The 23,959-nt window shown below is 44.8% G+C and overlaps 1 protein-coding gene and 1 pseudogene across 2 annotated transcripts in view; both read right to left on the reverse strand.

The window, feature by feature from the left end:
* The window catches only part of KLHDC8A (kelch domain containing 8A), a 28,692-nt gene that overhangs the window by 2,283 nt on the left and 2,450 nt on the right, over positions 1-23,959 (reverse strand). The window contains exons 2-6 of one of the 2 annotated variants that reach the window (XM_066624152.1): positions 16,670-16,722; positions 16,080-16,494; positions 8,189-8,353; positions 3,598-3,813; positions 1,437-1,538 (exon numbers count right to left, since the gene is read on the reverse strand). In XM_066624152.1, the coding sequence (XP_066480249.1) occupies positions 1,437-1,538; positions 3,598-3,813; positions 8,189-8,353; positions 16,080-16,455 (859 nt within the window). In that variant the 5' untranslated portion in view covers positions 16,456-16,494; positions 16,670-16,722. The remainder of the gene's footprint in view (positions 1-1,436; positions 1,539-3,597; positions 3,814-8,188; positions 8,354-16,079; positions 16,495-16,669; positions 16,723-23,959) is intronic. The other variant, XM_066624153.1, reaches the window with a different exon arrangement.
* On the reverse strand, positions 21,394-21,510 carry LOC136650297 (5S ribosomal RNA; annotated as a pseudogene).

Genomic DNA, 23,959 nt, shown 5'->3' on the forward strand with positions numbered 1-23,959 from the left:
TACCTGCCAGGGAGGCCCAGAACAGATAATTCTGGGATGACAAAGGATCCTCGCCTCTAACACAAATGTCCTGTTTTCTCCCCTGAAAGTACTTTCCCACCATCATGCAGGTGAGCACAGGAGATTCTCCAAGTACCTGGGCCTCTAAATTGAATCACTGGTGTTTTTGCACCCAGCTTGAGGGTATCTTTCAGTTGCTGGGAAGCCTCTGAATAGAAACTGCATTTTTTTTAAAATCATAGAGAGCCCTAAGGGCTTTTTTTTTTTTTCTAAGTTGAGCAATTGCTCCATGTCCAATCAAGCTCTCTCTTTCAAGCTTACCCTAGAGCAGGGGTATCAAACATAAGACACATGGGCCAGATATGGTCCCTAGAGTTTTGCTTTCACCAGAAAGCCTTGTTTGTCTCTGGGTAAATCACAAATCTCCATAGGACACCAACATCTCCTCCAGCTTCTTTCTCTCTTTCCTACCTCCTCATCCAGGGATTTCTCATGCTACATCTCTCTACCTTGCATCCCTAATTCCTTCCCCAGTCTCCCCATCTCCCTTTCAAATAATTCTACACCTGGATCCCTTTTGCTCTCCTTGGTTCTCTGCAATCTAGCATGCAAGAGTATGCACCATTTTATAACCAATGCTACATTAAGTATACGTAGTTGAATAATTTTAGTATATATGACTGCATATTTATGCCTTATATTTCCACTTACTCTTATTGTAAATTTATCCCCCCAACAAATAATACATTGTTTGCTCCTATATCTGACCATGAGGTATGCCATGAGCCAAAGGTCAAAGTTCCCTAAAATGTACATGCTTTCATAGATGCGTGAAACATGTCTCTGAGCAAGTGTGGAAACAGCACTCCATCAGATATTTAGGTTCATTTCATATGTTGCACAAATTGATGAGGATGTAGGTTTTATTTTGTTTTTGAATTCCAGTTATCTTTAGCCCTTTCTCAATTCACTCATAAATCTGAGGAAGTCAGATTTTGTCTATGTAGTGTTCATAGCATAAGAACATAAGAAGAGCCCCGCTGGATCAGGCGAAAGGTCCAGCTTCCTGTATCTCACAGTGGCCCACCAAATGTGCCAGGGAGCACACAACACAACAGACACAACCTGCGTCCCGGTGCCCTCCCCTGCATCTGGCAGTCAGAGGCAGCCTGCCTCTAAAACCAAGAGCTTGCACATACCTACTATGACTTATAACCCGTAATGAACTTTTCCTCTAGAAAAGTTAATCCCCTCTTAAAGGCATCCAGGCAAGATGCCATCACTACTTCACAGTCAGCTAATCTCTGATGTGCCCAACCACTTCCTCAGTTTTGGCAAAGGGAAAGACACTCAAAGAACTATTGATGGACAGTGAGTACAATGGTAGTCGTATAGAATCACTTCACCTTGAGAGGATGGATAGACATCATTCTTACCTAGTCCTCCAGCTATGACAATTCTTCCTTTCAAGTAGCCAGCTACAAAATCAGCACGCCGTTTCTTCAGGAAAAAAGAGCGCTCCATCTTCATCCAACCCCCTGAAATTAACCAGATGGCTCTGAAATAATCAGGATTTCCAACATTCCATTTTTCATTTCATAGCCATTTGAATTTACAGATTTAAGTACTTTGTCTGTTTAAGAGCAAAGAGACAATGGCTCCCTAGATAACTATGTGTATTATTTTAGCATAACCAGGAAGACTATTATCACCAATTACTGCTACTATGAATCTTCACTCCACTTATCTCTTACATTTCAGCTTTACATGAGAATGTTAATAAACTGCACTTCTGCCATCTCATAGCCTTTGACCATAATTTTTCCCCCTGTACCTGCCCTATATCCCCCTGGGGGCTGGGGGATAAGAATAGGCCCTCGGTTTGGCTGTACTTGTCGTAAGAGGCGACTAAACAGCCACCGGGTAGATGGGACTCGTTAGCCTGGGAAGGCAGCTCATCTGAGAGAAGGAAAACTCTGATCCCAAACCTCCACTGCCTTGTGGCTACATCCAGTTATGGGAAAGGCTTCAGGAGTCAACCTCGAGGCAAAATCCGGAGCCGGAGTCCCTGAGGCAGTTCATGGCTGAACACAGTCACGTTCTGGCAACTCCTGCGACGCCGCTGGAACCAACCGTATTGGCTTCTGCCTTTCCATTGGACCATTCCAGCGATGTGGAGAGGGGGGATTTGCTGCATGGGAAACAGTCTATCCTCCATACCTACTTTACCCAGGCTTTGCGCACTGGAGAGGACACTGTTCCAGAACCACTATTCAGAGTGCGATACCATAGTCTTCCGAGACTGAAGGTGCCAACATGAGATACCTGCCAACTAAGGATACCTTCTCATGCATCTGATGAACTTGTCCACAAATGCTCATGCTACATAGGGTTGGTCCAGTAATAAGGCAAAGTGAGTTGGGTGCCTTGGGCAATTGATGGGCATAGGTGGCACCCTAAGGCCAAAGGTTACCTCCATGGTTGCCTCACCCAGCCCCCATTTTCCCTCTTTGTCTTCACTCAGTCACTCTGGCAGCAGAGTGGGGTTGGAGCAAGGAAGCCAGGAGAGTTGCCACCCTACTGCCTCTTCTCCCAACTTTCTTGTTCTGATCCTGCTTTGCTGCCTTATTTTAAAACAGAGCAGCTGAGCAATGAAGAGGAACAAATAAGTTGCACGAGACTTCAGGGGGAGGTAAGGAAGTAAAGGTAATGGTGTGGTCCTTAATACTATTTCCTTCCTCCCTTCTTCTCATATTTTCTCTTGTTCTCTCTTGTCACCAAAGAAGAAGGATGAGGTCTGCCAGGCCTCCGTGCCCGCAGGCCCATCCTCACCTGCATAAACAGTTCTGGGGTTTCCTTTTCCTAAAGTATTAGAGCAGGGTGTCCAAAGTTTTTGGCAGGAGGGCCACATCATCTCTCTGACACTGTGTCGGGGGCCGGGGGAAAAAGATTTGATTTACATTTAAAATTTGAATAAATTTACATAAGTTTACATAAATGAATATATTAAAGATGAACTTATTTGAATGAATGAATGAATGTCTTGCAATTGCTCAAGGCCTATAAAAGGCCTTGCACAAAGCAAGACTGGCCTTTCCTTTGCTGCCGCTACTGCATCACAGACATGAAACAGCAAGCAGTGGAGGGAGCCCTCGTTCCACAGCTCATGCAAGAGGTCAAACAATTGCCCTCACACTGAGAGAAGTTGCATCGGGCTAGTGCAGGCACCAACAAATCTCTGGAGGGCCAGAGGTTCATTGGAGACTGGGGACTCCCTGAGGGCCGCATTGAGAGGCCTCGAGGTCCACAAGTGGCCCCAGGGCCGTGGTTTGGGCACCCCTGTATTAGAGCCTCTGATCACAATCAGATGATGGATATATACACTATGAACTGAGAGTAATGCATTTCTTATGAAACCTTAACCAAGCCTTTGCTCCTGTGTATGTTTTAGTGATAGTAACTGGGTGGCGAGATATATCTTTACCATAGGAAAGGGGGCTTTCACTGATTACTCTGCTACTTCCCCCTCTCCCTTCCAACAGTCTGCCTGCAGTGTATGCACAATAGAAAATAGATGAAAATCCAGCCAGAACTCACCTTGTTCAATGTCAAACACATCAACATTCTTCATAAATTTGGGCTGACGGTATAATCTTCCCTGCCGCAAGCCCCCGAGGCTGAAGATGTTGTTTTCTGTGCACACAAAACTGGAAAAAGCTCTTTTGCTGGGGATGTTGGGAAATTTGGTCCATGATCTGGTCTCAATGTCAAAGACTTCAAAGGCATTCACGGCATATTTGGATTGCCTTCCCCCTGGGGTGAAGAAGGGAGTACAGCAAAAAGCATCAACCATTGAGCTATGTCAAGATGTAGACTTTCAGAGAATGTGGATGTGTTGGCTAGAACTAGAGGAATGGCCATTCCATGAAGACCTGCTCAGCACCAACTTAAGCTATAGCTCTTAGCAATAGGATCAGGAGCAGCCAACCTTTCAACTTTTGGGCTCCTGGACCTTTAACAATTTTGTAGAGGTCAGAATTTCAGCAGGTGCAGCTTGTCATCAGCACCTGCTGAAATTCCCCCTTCACACAATTATTAAAGGTCCAGGAGCCTTAAAGTTGAAAGATTGGCCAACCCAAAATCTTAAAGTTAAGATCCCACAAGTTAAGAACCCAAAATCTTAAGTTGAAAGATTGGCCAACCCAAATCTTAAAGTTGAAAGATTGGCAGTAGGTGGTGCCAAATGCATTACAGAGTCTGATCACCTTTCAAGAAATTTAGAAAATTCTGTAGCAGCAATTGAGTATGTAGAATGGCCCGTGATAATGCAGAAGTTGCCACTCTTGGGCTAAACCATCTTGACAGGAGTCCTCTTCTTCACCACAATGAAAGTCTTCCTATACCACTCTGAAACCGTTGGCACAATTGTCAATGTGACATTCAGTCCCACTCTAAGACTGAATGTCACAAACAGTAGCTGTAGATCTTTGAGGTTCTAGGAAAAAAGAGGCAAATCACAAAACCGCTCATATGTGTATGTATGTTTCAAATTTACAAAACAAGAATGCCTATCAATTACCAACTAATTGTTAAGGCAAAATTGATCTCTGTTAAGTGATCCTGAGCATTCATTCTTCTTGAGAAGGCCCATGTTGCCTCGCATTCTTGGCAAGAATGAACAAACCACTGGGTGCCAGGCAGTCCACAATTTATTTTTTGTCCACCTCATTATAAAGAGCCTAAGCCCAACCATCAAACGTTTTTTGCCCGTGGTCATGACAGTGCCTTTCCAAATAAGCAGCAAGGTGCATTGGTAGAATTCAGGGCAGCCCCAGCTGATACATCACTCAAAATGGCAGTGGATGTGTCACTCTACCCACCAAATTCTGTTTCCCCCACCAGTATGCATGAACCACCGCTACCCCAATCCTCAACAGAGCATCACTCCCCCATGCCAGGCTGCACAGCACATACATAAATTTCCCCCTCTTTTGTTTAGTAGCACATGCATCAGCATGTACCCTGTTACGCCCCCCCCCCACTTCTTTTGAGCCAACCTGATTCCCCATCTAGACCTGGAGGGGAAAAGGTGGTAGTGGGACAGCAGAAGGAACCCCCATGATGGTGGTGGCAGTGACCTCTCCCCACCTCCTCCAGCTCTGCTGCTTCAATCTTTGGCAGCAGTGTTAAGGTGGGTCTCTCAGCTTGCACTCTCATCTCATTCCCATCTGCCACCCACAGCAGCCTGCCTTATGGATGGGTCAGCACTGAGAAAAGTTTCACTTCCTGCAACTGTGTAGAAAGCTTGTTCTGTTTATTACTTTATCAATAAATGTGGATCAACACAGGCTGTCCATCTCAAATCAGTGTGGCATATTTCAGCATCTTCCTGGTTTAGCTGGAACTGTTTCCTTATGGTTAAGCAAACAAAAATGACACGGTTCCCTGCACAACTTTTAAAATGTGATTTGATCCCTGTAGTATTCTTTACATCATGTGTGGCTGCCATGGGCTACTAGTGCGTGCAGAAACTGTCTCTGCATCGAACTAGTAGTGTGTGGAAACCTCCATGCTGCAAGAGGGAGTGATCAGAAAGTAAGAGAAAAATGGTATGATCTGGAGATGGGAAGGACAGTAGCTGGCTTGAAAAGACTTACCTGGAATCTATCTTTTAAGCCCAAGACGTAACCACACACTTTTGCAGATTCTGACTGAGGACTGGAGGTTGCTGGCTGCCATCACTTCCACCCAAATTGTCTTTGTAACTGCTTCCCTTTCCTGCAGTGCAGAGTGTGTGAAAGAGCAAAGCAGCTCAAGTGGAACACTCTTGTCACTTGCAGAGTTGCTATTTTTTCTATGAACTGAGCCTGCCTCTGTATGTTTATCAACAGCCTGATATGAGGCTGCTGATATATTGCAAAAGCAACACGCTTGCATCATGCTAGCCTCTACCTTATAACATTAGGAACACATTTGAAACAGCTTTATACCGAGTCAAGCTATTGGTCCATCTAGGACGGTCAATATGGTTTACACCAGTGGTTCCCAAACCTTTTAATATCGGGACCCACTTTTTAAAACAACAGTATGTCAGGACCCATCTAGCTTTATGTGGTTTTTATTTAAAAAACAAAACAGTTTCACCTTACCACCTGGAGCATTTTTTGAGATTCACATTCATTGGATCATGACCATTTTGGTGGCTTTGCATTCCCCTTTACCTGGCTGATAGGAGCCAAGGCATGTTTGCCTACTTGTGAGTAAATGCACACATGTGGCTTGGTTTTATTTTCCATAGGGCTCAATACATTTTATTTTTCAGCTTGGGGGGGGACCTCCTTCTGGAGTGATTTTTGGGACCTGTGTCCATTGGATCAGAACCATTCTGGTGGCATTGCATTCGTCTCAGCCTGTGCCTCAAAATGGACTGAGGCATGGTCACCTACTCACAAGTAAATGCACACTTGCAGCTAGGTTTAACTTTCCATAGGACTCAATAAATTTCCCAATACATTGTCAGCTATCAGCCATCAACAATCAGGTCACAACCCACTGGTGAGTCCAGACCCACAGTTTGGGAAATACTGGTCTACACTGTCTTGTTGCAGCTCTCTGAATTCTCAGGCAGAAGCCTTCCCAGTCCTGCTTCCTGAGATTCTTTACAGTGGAGATAACAGGAATTGAACCTGTGACCTTCTTCATACAAAACATATATGAGCTTTAGAACCAGAGCTCCTCCACCATGACATGCCATCATCACTATGAACATTTCCCCACTTCTACCACTGATAAGCAGTAGGAGTGGAGAAACCGACTACGTGGTCCAAGTTATATCATGTTACAAAGATGCTGAACTCCACAAAGGATGCTGATTTTAGCAGCATTCCCACTGTGACGCACATAATGAACCCACCCCCTTTCTTGGGCTGATCCACCCTCCTCCCCAACCAATCTCCTCCCTGTTCCACACACCCGTACCACCTTCAGCCCCTTTCCTGCCTCCCTTCTGATCCTGCGTGGTTTTAATATTGGCAGCTGGTGCATGGAACTGGACACTCACTGAATCCGCCAGTGGCTAGCCTGTGCATTCTGGCGCATTGCCTTCTGTGTTGGCAGGAAAGTGTGTTATGCCGCCAGAATGCTTGTTCTGGCAGCATAATGTGCTGTTATGATTGGGCTGTCATACCTTAAGCCCATACAGCTAAAACTAAGGACTCAGTATGTCACCAGGTTTTCCTGCTCATATCACAGTGACGACATCTCTATTTATTTCACCATGCACTCTGCTTTGACAATTGACCCTGGGTAACCAACAATGGAAAAATGACACTGGCATGATCACAAATGATTCACATGTCTTGAAAGCTTCTAGTGAAAACATCACTGATTTCCAATAACATATGACCAAGAATATGCAATTAGTTCTATGTGCTTAAAAAATGTAACTAGCAGCCACAGGAGGGCCAATCTAGAATGTAGATCCATCCTAAAAGGGGTAATTGCAGATCCACAGGTGGCTCAACCCTCCAGGTATGTACCCAATTCTCTGTTTGCAAAACAAACACTTTTGCTTCTTTTGCATAATGTATGCAAGGCACAAAAAACAGCTTTTCTTTATGTAGAATTTGAGTTCCCTTGCCACAGAACGTTGATTGCCTTTTGTATTAGTGCAGAGAACACAGCGGGCCACATAAATAATCTTGTATAAAAAACCAATAGGACTCTAGTCTAGACTAGAATACAGTGCCCACATCCAAGTTCTAGCTCAGTCTATGAAATTCATTTGAATAGTGCTGGGCAAGTCACTGCCTCACATTTAGTTCTGTGTCTGTAAAAGAGATCATAACGATGTACCTCAGAGGAACGTAAAAATGAATAAAATTACTTTTGAGCAGCCTGAACACTACGTATGATTTTGCACTTTAGGAATTCAGCACACTAGACAAGACAGCCATATCTATCAAGACAGTCAAACACGCTTGTCTTTTGGTCTTAAAGTCGTGTATTCATGAAATGTTATTGACCAGCAAACATAAAATTTCTGAACCCAGGTAATATAGTTTATCTTTGAAGATGTGGTAGGATGGGGTTCCGTCCTGAACTTCATTCTGTCAAATGACTAGTTCAGGCCAATTCATTCAGTCACATGAACAAGAGTAGAAAGAAGAGGCTCAAGGTCTGTTCTTACCCAGCACATAGATCTTTGTGCCCCGCAGGAAGGAGGTGGAGGCGTACCTCGGTGTGGGCATGGTCGCCAGCGACACCCAAATATCCTTTAGCATGTCGTAATGCTGCATGTAGTTGTGAGGACGCAAGTCCACTCCCATACCACCTGCTGCATAGATCCTGTAGTCTAGAAAGGACAGTAAAAGAGAGAAGAGAGCAAAATGAATCTTTCATCTTATTTATTCTCAGCAGTTCATGAAGAAGTTGCCTTGCTCACCCACAGGGAGAAACAGATGCGTCACATCAGATGCAGGTCACAAGCATGCTGTCTCATTTCTTCAAGCCTTCCCTGACAGATGGATGCAGGTCCCAAGCATTCACCCAAAGGAGGGAAACCCGTCACCGTGTCCTGCACTTTGCAAACTCTGCCAGGTCTATTAATGTCCCCTGCCTTCCATTTGTCCCCTCTGCAAGCCACGTTCACAAGACTAGGTAAGTCTGCCAGGACGGAAGCACTAAGGGAGAACACAATAGCTGCAATCACTTTCATGCTGGCCCTCCCATTCACTCCAGTTTGAGAAACTTTGGTCTAAGAACTGGGCAGCTGGGAATCTGACCTGTAAAATCCCTGTCCCGGTCTTTAGTAAATTGCATGTGCATAAGTAACTGCAATATAGTGCAGTAGTATAGTATACTATACTACAGTATACTATACAGTATACTATACCGTATACAGTAGTATAGTATATAGTATACAGGTGTAGTATAGTGACTAACAACACACTTCTATACAGGTCTATTCAGAAGTAAATCTTATTACACTCAATGGCACATACTCCCAGATAAATGTGTATAGGATTTCAGTCTAAGTCTGGGGTCTCGAAATGTTTTGGCACGAGGGATGCATCGTATATCTGACACTATGTCAAGGGCCAGAAAATCAATAAATAATAAATACATGGAGAACCGATGATTGAATACAATGTGGGAGGGGAGTGGGAAGGGAGCAGAGGGCAAAATTGATTTGCACAGGAAGAGGAGGGAATGGATTTTGAAAAAGCATCAAGCAACCTACAAGGTAAACTTACAAACTTTTTTGTCTCAGTTTCTGCTCTGTTTTAATAGATTTTAATTTATTTTTATATTCGCTGTATACCTCATTCAGCCACTAGAGATACTGAATGTAATGCAATGTAATGGAATAACTTCTTTCCATTCCATTGCATTACATTCAGCACGTCTAGTGGCTGAATGAGGAATATACCCAGAAGTGCATCTTTAGACTTATTTTTAGCCCTGAGAGGCTGGAGAACATTGGGGGCTGGATAAAATCCTCCCAAGGGCCGGATTTGGTTTTGTCTAAGCAAACCCCTGGTCCAAGCAACTGAGTTGTGAATCAGGACTTCCTCAGCGTGAATCTTACCTCTGGTATTAACTCACTAGGGCTGCAATCTTATACATGCTTACTTGGAAATAAGTCCCATTCAACTTAGTGAGGCTTCCTTCTGAGTAGACATGCGTAGGATTGCACTTCAGATGACCTTAGGCAAGCTACTGTCTTTCAGTCTCAGTTTACCAGCTACAATATAGGAATCGGAATACTTAATTTACAGGGTTGTTGTAAGAATTCCATTGAGATAATGCTTGTAAAGTGCTTTGCACACACAGAAAACACTATATACATAGTATACTTAATTGTTAAGTATTGTTATCAATACAGCAATACTTCCCATAATGCTGCTTCTTTTAGTGCTGACTCGTTACAGTGCACTTGGTCCCGTCATGATTTTCAGGACCAATGGGAGCAGTGGATTCTGGCCAATCAGCTCCTATTTTCTGCTTATTAGATTAACAATGTATTATATTTATGTACTATTTCACATAGCCCACAAATTTTCAAAATGGGTCCTCCACATAATTATTGCAGTAATGAACAGGCAAGTTGTCTTGGAGCCTGCACTCCAGAGATCCAGTTAATGTATCACCCTCCAATTGATACACTGGGCATATTCACACTTAGCTAGAGTCCATTTAGGGGGCAGGCAGAATTATATTTCAGTTAAAATTGCGTGGTTAGTTCTTTCAAGCTGGAAAAGAGCCTTGAGAAGCAGAATGGTTACATGCTCAACACTAGCTGGTGTAGCAGGGGAGTCTTGATTTAGAATACTTTGGAGTTACCTATGCCTGCCGCCACACCCAAGTCATCTTTGCATGCTCACAAATATACTGTATGTGGAGCAGAGTTGCATACACTGCCTCACTGTGTTCTAATGAAGGTCAGAATACAGTTCACCATGGAGGGCTCTCACTATGCAGTTTGGAACCCTCCTATTTCAGGGTGCCCAATCATGTAGAGCAGCCATTTTCAACCTTTTTCATCTCACGGCACACTGAGAAGGCACGAAAATCATCAAGGTACACCATCAGTTTTTTTGCCATCGACAAGGCACATCATGCTGCTGGTAGAGGGATCAAATCCCCCAATTGCCCTACTAATAAATGACCCTCCCCAAAGTCCCTCACACACCTGCAGACCATCCGCGGCACACCAGCGTGCCAAAGCACAGTGGTTGAAAATCGCTGATACAGAGAGTGAACAATACATGCAGAGCCCCAATTCTGACCTTCAACTGAACACATGGTTGCGGATGAAGACAGTATGAGCCCTCTAGCATCCCCCATTCAATGAACACATGATTTTCATCAAAACAGGTTTCCAGTTTTAACTCCTCCATCTGTGTACTTGTAACAAATAACTAGATATAAATAACCAAAAGAACCAGATTTTGACAGGTCCCATAAGCCTCTTCTCTCAATGAACCTGACCCTGTAAAAGCTATCCTGTACTTCTCAGTGCTCGAATAAGAAAGAGAGAAATATACGCTCATTCTGCCTTTCTTTGCCAACTGGGATATTGTCATCCTTCTCTACTGGTAGTTCATTAAGTGAAATAAGGATCACCTTCTATTCCTGCCCCGTTTGTATTACAAATTCCTCATGATCTCAGATACTGAGATTAATGGGTAACAGGAAACTAGCAAGTTCTAATCCTGTAACTGGCATGAAAGTTTTCACATAAGTTGTATTTTGCTGAGAGCACCACATATCATCACAGACAAATAGTAATGAGTTTTGTAGTGTGCAACCTCTTAAGAAAGTGACATTGGTAAATCAATGGCTGCTTCCCCCACACAACACCCACATGACCATTCAAAACTACAATGGTATTAAAAGCAGCAAGGAATCACAAAAAGGGCTGACTCACAACAGGATTTGTAGAGGGAAGGAACAGGTTAGCATGCCAGGAACAGCTACCAGTTAGTTCACCTCTCTATTTGATTACAGTGATTATTTACTCACTTCACCTGCTCCTCCAAGGATATATTTGCATGGCACCTTATATACAGTAGGAAGTAATGAAACCTGTAGGTTGGGGAGGAAAAATCTGCTTTGAACAAGGGGAAGAAAGATTGGTTTCTTATTGAAATTTCTATGTTTTCAGTAGAAGGAACAGGGTGTAAGGGACATTCACATATTCAGCATTCAAGTATTTAGGGAGGGTTCACATATTTTTGAGGAGTGACATAAGAACATAAGAACATAAGAACAGCCCCACTGGATCAGGCCATAGGCCCATCTAGTCCAGCTTCCTGTATCTCACAGCGGCCCACCAAATGCCCCAGGGAGCACACCAGATAACAAGAGACCTCATCCTGGTGCTCTCCCCTACATCTGGCATTCTGACTTAACCCATTCCTAAAATCAGGAGGTTGCGCATACACATCATGGCTTGTACCCCATAATGGATTTTTCCTCCAGAAACTCGTCCAATCCCCTTTTAAAGGCGTCTAGGCTAGACGCCAGCACCACATCCTGTGGCAAGGAGTTCCACAGACCGACCACGCACTGAGTAAAGAAATATTTTCTTTTGTCTGTCCTAACCCGCCCAACACTCAATTTTAGTGGATGTCCCCTGGTTCTGGTATTATGTGAGAGTGTAAAGAGCATCTCCCTATCCACTCTGTCCATCCCCTGCATAATTTTGTATGTCTCAATCATGTCCCCCCTCAAGCGTCTCTTTTCTAGGCTGAAGAGGCCCAAACGCCGTAGCCTTTCCTCATAAGGAAGGTGCCCCAGCCCCGTAATCATCTTAGTCGCTCTCTTTTGCACCTTTTCCATTTCCACTATGTCTTTTTTGAGATGCGGCGACCAGAACTGGACACAATACTCCAGGTGTGGCCTTACCATAGATTTGTACAACGGCATTATAATACTAACCGTTTTGTTCTCAATACCCTTCCTAATGATCCCAAGCATAGAATTGGCCTTCTTCACTGCCGCCGCACATTGGGTCGACACTTTCATCGACCTGTCCACCACCACCCCAAGATCTCTCTCCTGATCTGTCACAGACAGCTCAGAACCCATCAGCCTATATCTAAAGTTTTGATTTTTTGCCCCAATGTGCATGACTTTACACTTACTGACATTGAAGCGCATCTGCCATTTTGCTGCCCATTCTGCCAGTCTGGAGAGATCCTTCTGGAGCTCCTCACAATCACTTCTGGTCTTTACCACTCGGAAAAGTTTGGTGTCATCTGCAAACTTAGCCACTTCACTGCTCAACCCTGTCTCCAGGTCATTTATGAAGAGGTTGAAAAGCACTGGTCCCAGGACAGATCCTTGGGGCACACCGCTTTTCACCTCTCTCCATTGTGAAAATTGCCCATTGACACCCACTCTCTGCTTCCTGGCCTCCAACCAGTTCTCAATCCACGAGAGGACCTGTCCTCTAATTCCCTGACTGTGGAGTTTTTTCAGTAGCCTTTGGTGAGGGACCGTGTCAAACGCCTTCTGAAAGTCCAGATATATAATGTCCACGGGTTCTCCCGCATCCACATGCCTGTTGACCTTTTCAAAGAATTCTATAAGGTTTGTGAGGCAAGACTTACCCTTACAGAAGCCATGCTGACTCTCCCTCAGCAAGGCCTGTTCGTCTATGTGTTTTGAGATCCTATCTTTGATGAGGCATTCCACCATCTTACCCGGTATAGATGTTAGGCTGACCGGCCTATAGTTTCCCGGGTACCCCCTCTTTCCCTTTTTAAAAATAGGCGTGACATTTGCTATCCTCCAATCTTCTGGTACCGTGGCCGTTTTGAGGGACAAGTTGCATACCTTAGTCAAGAGATCTGCAACTTCATTCTTCAATTCCTTAAGAACCCTTGGGTGTATGCCATCAGGGCCCGGTGACTTATTGATCTTTAATTTATCAATGAGGTCTGAAACATCTTCTCTTTTAACCTCTATCTGACTTAACTCCTCGGTTAGGAGGGGCTGTTCGGGCAGCGGTATCTGCCCGAGGTCTTCTGCCGTGAAGACAGATGCAAAGAACTCATTTAATTTCTCTGCCATCTCTAAGTCTCCTTTTATCTCCCCTTTCCCTCCCTCACCATCCAGAGGGCCAACCGCTTCTCTGGCGGGTTTCCTGCTTCTAACATATTTGAAGAAGCTTTTATTATTCCCCTTAATGTTGCTGGCCATGCGTTCCTCATAGTCTCGCTTGGCCTCCCCTATCACCTTCTTACATTTCTTTTGCCACAGTTTATGTTCCTTTTTATTCTCTTCATTAGGGCAAGACTTCCATTTACGGAAGGAAGCTTCCTTGCCCTTCACAGCCTCTCTAACTTGGCTGGTTAGCCATGCGGGCACTCTCCTGGATTTAGTGGAACCCTTCTTTCTTTGCGGTATACACCTCTGCTGGGCCTCTATTACTGTTGTTTTGAGCAGCCTCCATGCACTCTGGAGAGACTGGACTCTTTTTACCCTCCCTTTCAACCTCCTTCTGACCAGCCTCCTCATTTGAGGGAAGTCCGCCCGTCGGAAGTCAAGGGTTTTTGTTAGAGATTTGCCTGGTATTCTTCCCCCAACGTGCACGTCAAAACGGATCGCAGCATGATCACTGTTCCCCAATGGCTCAGTAACGTTTACATCTCTAACCAGGTCCTGCGTACCGCACAAAATTAAATCCAGAGTCACCTGTCCTCTGGTGGGCTCCGTGACTAGCTGATCTAAGCCACAGTCATTTAGCACGTCAAGAAATCCGGTTTCCTTATCGTGACCAGAACACAAATTGACCCAGTCAATATGAGGATAATTGAAGTCCCCCATGATTACAACCCTGTCCCTCCTTGTCACCTCCCTGATCTGTTTCCTCATTTCAAGGTCCCCATCAGATTTCTGGTCTGGAGGACGATAGCACACCCCCAGTATTACATTGCTGCTCAAGCCTGGTAATTTAACCCACAGAGATTCTACGGTGGAGTCGGACCCACCTTCAATCTCTACTTTGCTGGATTCTATCCCTTCCTTAACAAAACTCTTAAGGAACACAGTCATGGACTGATAAAGAAATAGATGCAGAAAAATATAATGTGGCTCTACCAATATTCTGCCCTGGTCTGTCCTAGTCCTTAAGTATTCAGTTTTGGTCCATGCATGGTCCATAGCAATTCTAACGCATGGTCCTGCCCAATCCCTGAGCAGATGGTTCAGGTACACTAAGCTCTGCTTGCAGTGTTGCACACCAAAGCAGTGCCTTCTTGCTCAATTGTGTCTGGGTTTACCATAACTTCCTTTGCTTCAGGGCCAACTAGACATGCACCTAAATATGCAATGGGGCATGAAGTTCACAGCTTCTTGCATTGTTTGTGCAGTGGATGATGAGACCTAGCCAATGTGTGTTTTATGTTTCTGATACACATCAATCTTAGCCTCACATTACATGCAAACATGTAAAACCTCCAGGTGATGCTTCTTTCCTAAACCATGAGCTCAGGAGAACTAGGGCTTCTGCCTTTCTTTTCTCACAGAACAGATCAGCACATTGCACTACAAAAAGTTGGAAACTTCTCAGGGTTTCAAAGAGCAGCACATGTGAAGCACCGGAGTTCTGCGAGTCAAAAATTCTGCTGCACATACAGAGCTGACCACACAGCTTTCTGGACAGTGAGCTTAGGGCCAAGCTATAAATCACACTTAACATGTACTTTGGGGCTCCATTTTAAAAATATAAATGACAATTTGCATGGAGGACTGGGTCCATGGCATGGGAGAAGGGAGATTTTATCCCTTTCCGCCATCTGTGTTTTCAAATCTGGATCATACCTGCTACTCTTAGCTGCTATTTCTCTCAGGATAGAAGCTCCTATTGGTTAACCCCCTCCATGCTGCTGTCCCAGTTCTGATTGCCCTTCCGTCAGCTATCTACATGTTTTTAAAACAGGAGGACCAAACAACATGTTTACCATTACACATAGTTTAGCAAAATCCAAAGACCTTTATTGGCATAAGCACATAGTTTAGCCCTTCATCCTCCTTTCAAAAAGCCCTTCAGTCTGCCCAATGCAGTGGAAGGCACTTTTTATTTGAATTATTTGTCCTTCAAGAACTACAAAGGCTGCTCCACAGGAGGGAAAACAAAAAAACAAAACAAAAAACAAGCCATTCTATATTTGGCAGAAACACAGAATGTGCTTGGCTGGTTTTTTCCTTTTCTTTTTTTTTAAAACGTATGAAGAAGAGGTCACAGAAACAGATGGTACACTCCAATTATAAGACAGACTCCACTGCTGAATTCTAGGCCATGCTGTCACAAAGCACCTGACCTCACCCAGAGCAAATTCAGAGATGGTCATTTGCACAACTCGGGCACAAGGGTCAGAGTCAGGACATATTCAGTGTGCAGCAGAAATGGCTTTAATAGCTCCCCCTGACCATATCTGTCACCGAGTGAGATGACAGTAACTCTAACCTGTCAATCAAATTAATTAGAGGCAATGCACATGGGCAGGCTTCCCTGAAAGCTACCCTTATTTGTCATCAGCTCCAGTAGTTAAAAGGGTTCTTCTTGCCTTTCACTGTCACAGAGATTCCCATTGAAGCTTCTCTCAGGGAGTTCCTCTTCTTCCACTTGCCCTCATCTATGTTGTACATCTCCACGATCTTCAAGGGCATCTGATTGGCACCAACACCTCCAATCACCATTATTCTCTTGCCCAGTGTAGCGACAGCTACTCCAGCTCTGGGTGTAGGCATCGGGGGTAGAGAATTCCATTGATTAGCTTCTGGGGAGTACACCTCAAAACAGTCCATGGGAACACCATTGTCATCACACCCCCCAATAGCAAAGACCTGCCCACCAGCCTCCACCAGTGAGCAATAAACCCTCGGGCTGGGCAGAGGGGCTAGAGTTTTCCACTGGAAGTCTTTGATGCTTGGCACTTCCATCTCAGGGGCAAGATGGCACCTGCTAGTCAGTCACTTATACTGCAAAATAAAACACATAAGAGAACAATGACATTCAACAATAGGAAAGAACACATATGATGCAGAGAATTCAGGATGCTGAAGAATCAGACCTTAACAAGCAGTACCTCTCTGCTACCACAGCCCTCAATGACACCACCTACCCAATCCCTCCCCCCATATATAAGCCTCATACCTTTCATTGAGGTTCTGCTAATCCTCCATTTCTGCATCTGCTGGAGCCAGGTCCTAAAACAATCATTTAAAAAGGTAAACAGGTTGGATTCACATCCTTGTTTCCTCTTCCTCTCTGCTCCCTAAAAGTCACATCCAGAGCTGTCAAGCTCTCTCCTGCTCCAAAAGCTTTTCCTCTAAAAACTTTATTTCCTACAGACCTCTCTTTTAACAATCCCTCTCTCTGTCTGTCTGTGTCTTCCTGGACCAGCTACAGCCACATCCATCCCTTCCCCCACAACCTGACTCTGCCTCATGCAGCAGAGTGTTGCGCTCTAACAGCACTAGAGAACAGCCCATTAGTTAGGACACAGTCAGAGTCACAAGCACCTATCACAAGCCAAGGGATTATTTTTGCTCTCTGGCTCTGAGCAGCTGACGAGTATGTAGATGAGATGAATAAATGCAGGAAGAGGGAGAGCTGTGCATCCAGTATGCAAAGAGAGATAGCTGCATCCTCCCCACCTGAGCATAAGCAGAGACAAATAGAAAACCTTGGGCTTCACGATGGAATGAACAGTTTTGGGTTGTGTTTTTTTTTAATGAGACTGATTCTCCAGTCTGCAGTAGTCACTAAGGCCCAATTTAACTGATAGAGTGGAGATCACAGAAAACATCTTGCTTATAAAACCCTGCATGATGGAAATGTCAAATTTCAAAGTTCCTTACCAGAGGATTGCAGCATATTAGCCCCTGCATGCCAATGTGGTTACCAAGGGGATGCGACACAGATGGGCAGATGGTACATGGACCCGGGCTGTGTGCGAGTGTGCTCGTATTTGGGCATCACACTCTGCAGCATCAGTGGGCGCACAAGCTTTCTCATGGCTGACATGTGGGAAAAGTAGCACTTAAGTTGTGCCTAAGTATGCATGATTGAAAAATAATATTTTTTCACATTTTATACTACACTTCTTCTAAGGAACCCTGGGTGGAGTACATAGTTCCCTCCCTCTATTTGTCTTGAGGTCTGGCTCAGTTGGTTGAGCTGCCGCCTTGTATGCCTGAAGATCTGAGGCTGCCAGTTCAAGACAACCGGAAGTACCTGAGAACTGACAACACGCTGATATACTGATGAGCTGACCCTCGCAAAGGGCCAGAGAGAGGCCAGACTGGGAAGGAATCCAGAGAGAGGCCAGCCCGGGAATGAATCCAGCTGGAATGAGGAGTTCTATGAAAGACTAGAACTATTCAATTGTAAAAATCCCTACCGGGGGGGGGGGGGGGTGTAGAACAGCCTGCCTATGTAAACCACCTTGGATTAAAGTCTGAGGAGAAATCTGAGGACCAAAGAAAGGCGGTATATAAATACCTGTATAAATAAATATAAACCCTGTGAGGTAGATGAGGCTGAGAGACAGTGAATGACCCAAGGTCATGCAGGAACCTTCATTGCTAAGTGAGGATTTGAACCTGGCTTGTCCAGGTCTAACTCCCAAACCACTATACCACCCTGGCTTCCTGGTGCTTAACACTAACTAGAGGTTTATCTACAGGCAATCCAAGAGGAGATAAAAATAGTTCTCATCCTGATTCAATAGACCTTGTTCACATGACCTTGTTTCCCCTGGGGGCTGGGGATAAGAATAGGCCCTCAGTTTGGCTGTACTTGTCGTAAGAGGCGACTAAACAGCCACCGGGTAGATGGGACTCGTTAGCCTGGGAAGGCAGCTCATCTGAGAGAAGGAAAACTCTGATCCCAAACCTCCACTGCCTTGTGGCTATATCCAGTTATGGAAGAGGCTTCAGGAGTCAACCTCAAGGCAAAATCCGGAGCCGGAGTCCCTGAGGCAGTTCATGGCTGAACACAGTCACGTTCTGGCAACTCCTGCGACGCCGCTGGAACCAACCGTATTGGCCTCTGCCTTTCCATTGGACCATTTCAGCGATGTGGAGAGGGGGGATTTGCTGCATGGGTAACAGCCTATCCTCCATACCTACTTTACCCAGGCTTCGCGCACTGGAGAGGACACTGTGTTCCAGAACCACCATTCAGAGCGTGACACCATAGTCTTCCGAGACTGAAGGATGTTCACATGAACAAGGTCCCAGGGTCTTTTAAAACAATAACCAGTGTTCTTCAATCATGGACTTGTTATCTCGTTGGGTCACTTCGCAACCCATTGGGGTTGCGAAGCCTCAGTTGTGGGGTTGTAGCAACTTCCGGGACCGGGAATGAAAAAGGTTGAAGACCACTGGACTAGAGAATCACCAGGTAAAGGGGGAGCTTTCACTAGTGCCAGGCTTCATGGGAACATTTTCTGCTATCTCCAGTAAGATTATTTAATTACAATGAACAGCGCTGGGAGGGCGTAACAGAGGGCGGGAAGTGGGTGGCAACGGGAGTGGGGAGTAGGAAGATAGGGTCCCAGAAAGGGGGCATGATTGACAATGGATCCCCAGTCTCATACTTATTGGCACAAAAAAGATTGAAGACCATTGGTATAGGCTACGTTCACTCATGCAGGTTGCTCCAGGTTTATTATGGGGTTGTAATGGATTCTGAATGCTACCACAGTCTCCGCGATCCTCAGGAAATGGCCTTGCTATTATCCTCTTGACATGAAATATAGGCAATTTCCCCACATTTTTCCAGCAAAGCAGGGCCTCGACCACCTTTTTGCCTTTAGCTGATCCTCCTTCAGAAACAGCCACATACTGCTGTTTCTAATCCTAATTCAGAATGAGGTATCACTGGGGGAGGAACTGTTTTCCTCAACCAAAAAAGATTTTGTCAGTTTCACTTGTCTAACAATAACAGCAGGTAAGTGAAACCAACAAGATTTTTAAAATATTTTTTAATGATCAGGAAAGATGTATGTTCTAGTGCTGGAAAGGGGAAATAAACAGCCCCCCCCACACACACACACACCCATAAAATGATGATGGCAGTGTTGAAAATGGAAGGGTTTTTTCTTGATTTGTGAGATACTGGAAGTTGCAAAATAATAATTGATGTTCAGGAGAATGTGACCGACTGTTCTGTGGCATAAGTGAATGGTTTCATATATAGGTCTCATGCAGCATATATTTTATGTGCTCCTTTTTTGACTTTATATCCCACTTCTCTTCTCATGAGAAAACTTAAGGTAGCCCACAGAAGTAAACATATTATAAAATTCCATAAATGTTATCATTTCTCAGCTGGAAATGGATAAAATATGAGATAAACTCCCCCCCCCCATTGCCATTCTAATCCAAAAGTGAACAGTAATTCCCTTCCAGGGATGAGCAGATGCTGCAGGCCTGATGCTCCCTCCACTGTTATTAGCCAAAAACAAATACATACAGTAATAGCTCCTGAGCTGTGCAGTGTCCCCAAGTCACAGCAAGTGACGAGCTATTGAAAAACACCATAAAGTCAAGGGCAAAAAATGTACCATAATGGCAAGGGCAAAAACTGCTGGAAATCTGATTTTTTTTTAAGGCGTGTTCCCAAGTTACATGACTGTTTGTCACATGGCAAAGCACCAACATATGCACAAAGAGCCATTCGGCAGGCTGCTAATCTCTAACATCCTGTCAACTGGTGAAGAGCACGTAAAACACACATTTGTACCTTGCAGCAATATGTGGAATTAGTAAAATTATCCTCAGCACTTGGCAGAACATTGTGGATGAGCAGCAGGCCAAGTTGTTACATGCACATGGTGGAAAATTACTACTCAGTGTTAAATGATCACCTCTAGCCTAGTTCATAAGACATCTCCAGGGTGCTGCATGCTGGGGAGGGACCAGTGCCCATTCAGCTGAACATCAGCATGGAGCCCCATACAACTGTACACATATAGGACTGTCTCCCTGTAGTTACTGTCACCCTGCTTTGCCAGGGCTTCAAGGTTTGAGTGAAATGTGCCAAACTCAACTGTTCCCTCTCTGAGCAATTAGGAGTGGGATCACACATGCCCTACTCTTCCCTCCAACATGCCTTCCTTTTTTAAAAATCACATTAGGGTGGGGGGAAGCATCTGGATTGTGTATGGGAAGTAGTTTGTCTGACACTCCCCCCACATGATTAGGAAAAGGGAAAACACCATGCCAGAAAGAGGAGGGTTCAATAAAGTGATCTGGAAACTATGCTTTTTTTCTCTCCATGGGATCTCTATACTCTTACTTTCCATTTGCCAGAATCCGTATTTATTAGCTGGTAACAATCTGGGCTCAGATGTGTGTAATCTGTATTCATACATCACATTCTGTCTGAATGTTAAGGGATATCCTAGTAATCTCAGAAACCTTTCCTTTCCCCCCCAAAAAGCATCACTTCTTACTAGAATTTATGTGCATCTCAGTTGTTAATTAATAAAGAGTATTTAATGAAAAAGCTATGGCCGACATTCAGTATGATGCTGGAAATGTCCCAAGAAGCTACATGGGCTACACACAACCATTTCCCCCAAGGAAGCACTTGCTCTTCTGTGCTGTACTCCAGCTGCTCATCCAAAACCTGAATAACGCTCCTGTTTGTTGACTTTGAAGTCACTGGCCTATGTGATTAACTGAGGTTGGAACTGCATGTTACCAAGGAATAAGTTTCCCCAATGTGGGCACCAAAGGGAGGAGTTTGCAAGCAAAAATCAGTCTCTATGAAGGTGCCTAATATGCGAACACATAAAGCATGGCCTCATGGTGCTCACCTGAACCCTGGTTGGTTGGCAACCTTCAGTCTTGAAAGACTATGGTATAAGCCTACAGCACCCAGTATTCCCAGGCGGTCTCCCATCCAAGTACTAACCAGGCCTGACCCTGCTTAGCTTCCAAGATCAGACAAGATTGGGCAAGTGCAGGGTAACAGTTGCTGTCACATTGAATGCACTTATGCAGCTGGCATTGGCAAAGATCTAAAAAAGCACTGACCCTCAGGAAGCCTGTAATGCAGAAACCACCCTGACTTGTACATCATCAATAAAACCTTGCGCTGGCAGTGTTCCTGTTTTGCATGAACCAGCTGGCCAATGTGATTTCATTTAACTGTATCTGTCTGGCATTTTCTGACCTCACATCAAATGGAACAGTTTCCCTACCATGGCAACCGCCACAGACAGAAGAAAACCAACCTCCGCTTTTTTTTCACCTAGAAAATACTGCAAACAAATGATTCAAGCATAGGAAGAAATAGGTTAAAGTAGACTATGAAGATGCTCTGGAATTTCCTAGGCTATTGAGAGAAATGGGAGAAAGCCCTGATATATTTGTCCAAAGGGGTTAGTTCCATCTCTCTTCTCTTTGCATTCTAGCTTCTTTTCTTCCAAGGTGCTTGTTGCAGTTTTAGCTACACTTTGCCTTGCACCTTTTTAATCTGTGTGGTTCTCCTCTGGGGGCTGGGGGATAAGAATAGGCCCTCGGTTTGGCTGTACTTGTTGTAAGAGGCGACTAAACAGCCACCGGGTAGATGGGACTCCTTAGCCTGGGAAGGCAGCTCATCTGAGAGAAGGAAAACTCTGATCCCAAACCTCCACTGCCTTGTGGCTACATTCAGTTATGGAAAAGGCTTCAGGAGTCAACCTCGAGGCAAAATCCGGAGCCGGAGTCCCTGAGGCAGTTCATGGCTGAACAGTCACGTTCTGGCAACTTCTGCGATGCTGCTGGAACCAACCGTATTGGCCTCTGCCTTTCCATTGGACCATTTCAGCGACGTGGAGAGGGGGGATTTGCTGCATGGGTAACAGCCTATCCTCCATACCTACTTTACCCAGGCTTCGTGCACTGGAGAGGACACTCTGTTCCAGAACCACCATTCAGAGCGCAATACCATAGTCTTCCGAGGCTGAAGGATGCCAACATGGGTTCGCCTCTGGGATGCTACAAGCTTCCCTTTTGTCTAGCATCAGACAAGCAGGCCAGTTGGACCAATTACATGCAGTGCTAGCCCACCCATGAGGCAAACTGAACTAGCTGCCTCAGGCAACAGATTGGTGAGGAGTACCCATCTCTGGCCATCTACTTACCTCCTTTGCTCTTCCTTGGAAAAGGAAGAAGAGGACAGAAAGGAAGAGGAATTGAGGAGAGGACTACAGTGCTGAGCTATATCACTGGAGGGAGGGAGGGAGAGAGAGAGAGAGAGAGAGAGAGAGAGAGAGAGAGAGAAGTGGGCACATTATCAGGAAGGGGGATGATGACAGCATTTGACATGCTGCCTGATGGGCCTGCCCTGGTCAAACTTGAGGCAGAACTTGCCTAGAGTCCTGAGGTGATTCAAAAATCAGAGAGCTGCTAACTGCCCTGCAAAGAGCTGAGCTCCTGCAGTATGCAAGCTTCTGTAAATAGAAGTAGATAAATGCTTTAGGGCACAAGCCTATGTGTGTCTACTCAGAAGTAAGTCTTACTGTGTTCAATGGGACTTACTCCCAGGAAAGCGTGGATAGGATTGCAGCCTAAGTGTCCTTTTTCTGGTGTTTTTTTCCAAGAAAGGTAGGGGTCACATAACAAAGCCCCTCAAGCCTTTAGACTATTCATGAGGGCTGCCTCATTACAAGAAATGGATCAAGTTTTTTTTTGCCCTTCTCCCTATTTTAAGTTCCCTTGTTGTGAGCCTATGTTCTTAGTCCTGATCCTGTTTTCATATTATTTTTCCCCTCTTCTGTAGTAGTCATTTGGCCTCATGCTATTCTTAGCCTTCACTGAACTATAAGTTTTACAGGAATATGTTGCACAGACCCAATCAGAACAAATGAACCATGTTAAGGGGAGAGTATAGCTGATCTCCTGCTGTGTCTCATTAGCGATCTTCCTAAAAATTGATCCTTAAAAAGATTACATGGTCAGCCAAGCCGATACCTGACAAGGAGTAGGAGTGAAACCAAACCAGCGCAAAGGGGAAATAATTGGTAGAGGAAATGCTGGAAGCTCTGGGCTAGACTGGGGCAAGTAGCAAATGACTTAAGATAGTAAGCAGGGTGATGGGAAATGGGCGAATGATTCTATTTCATATTAACGTAGGCGAGAAGATTAACAATCCTGAGCTCAGCAACCCTGATATGATGATCCGAAAGGACAAACGACACTGTATAATGTGTTGTTTCTAGTACACTATGAAGTTCTGGAGACCACTTTTTAAACATGCAAATCAGATTCAGGGTGAGATTATTTTCAGCAGGGGGCGGGATATGTCTAATCTTTATTTGCTGACCATTTTCAGCTCATCCTCCAGACCAGGGGTGCCCAAACCCCGGCCCTGGGGCCACTTGCGGTCCTCAAGGCTTCTCAATGTGGCCCTCAGGGAGCCCCCAGTCTCCAATGAGCCTCTGGCCCT

This window comes from Tiliqua scincoides, chromosome 4 (assembly GCF_035046505.1).
Source record: "Tiliqua scincoides isolate rTilSci1 chromosome 4, rTilSci1.hap2, whole genome shotgun sequence".
In the NCBI taxonomy this organism is placed as follows: domain Eukaryota; kingdom Metazoa; phylum Chordata; class Lepidosauria; order Squamata; family Scincidae; genus Tiliqua; species Tiliqua scincoides.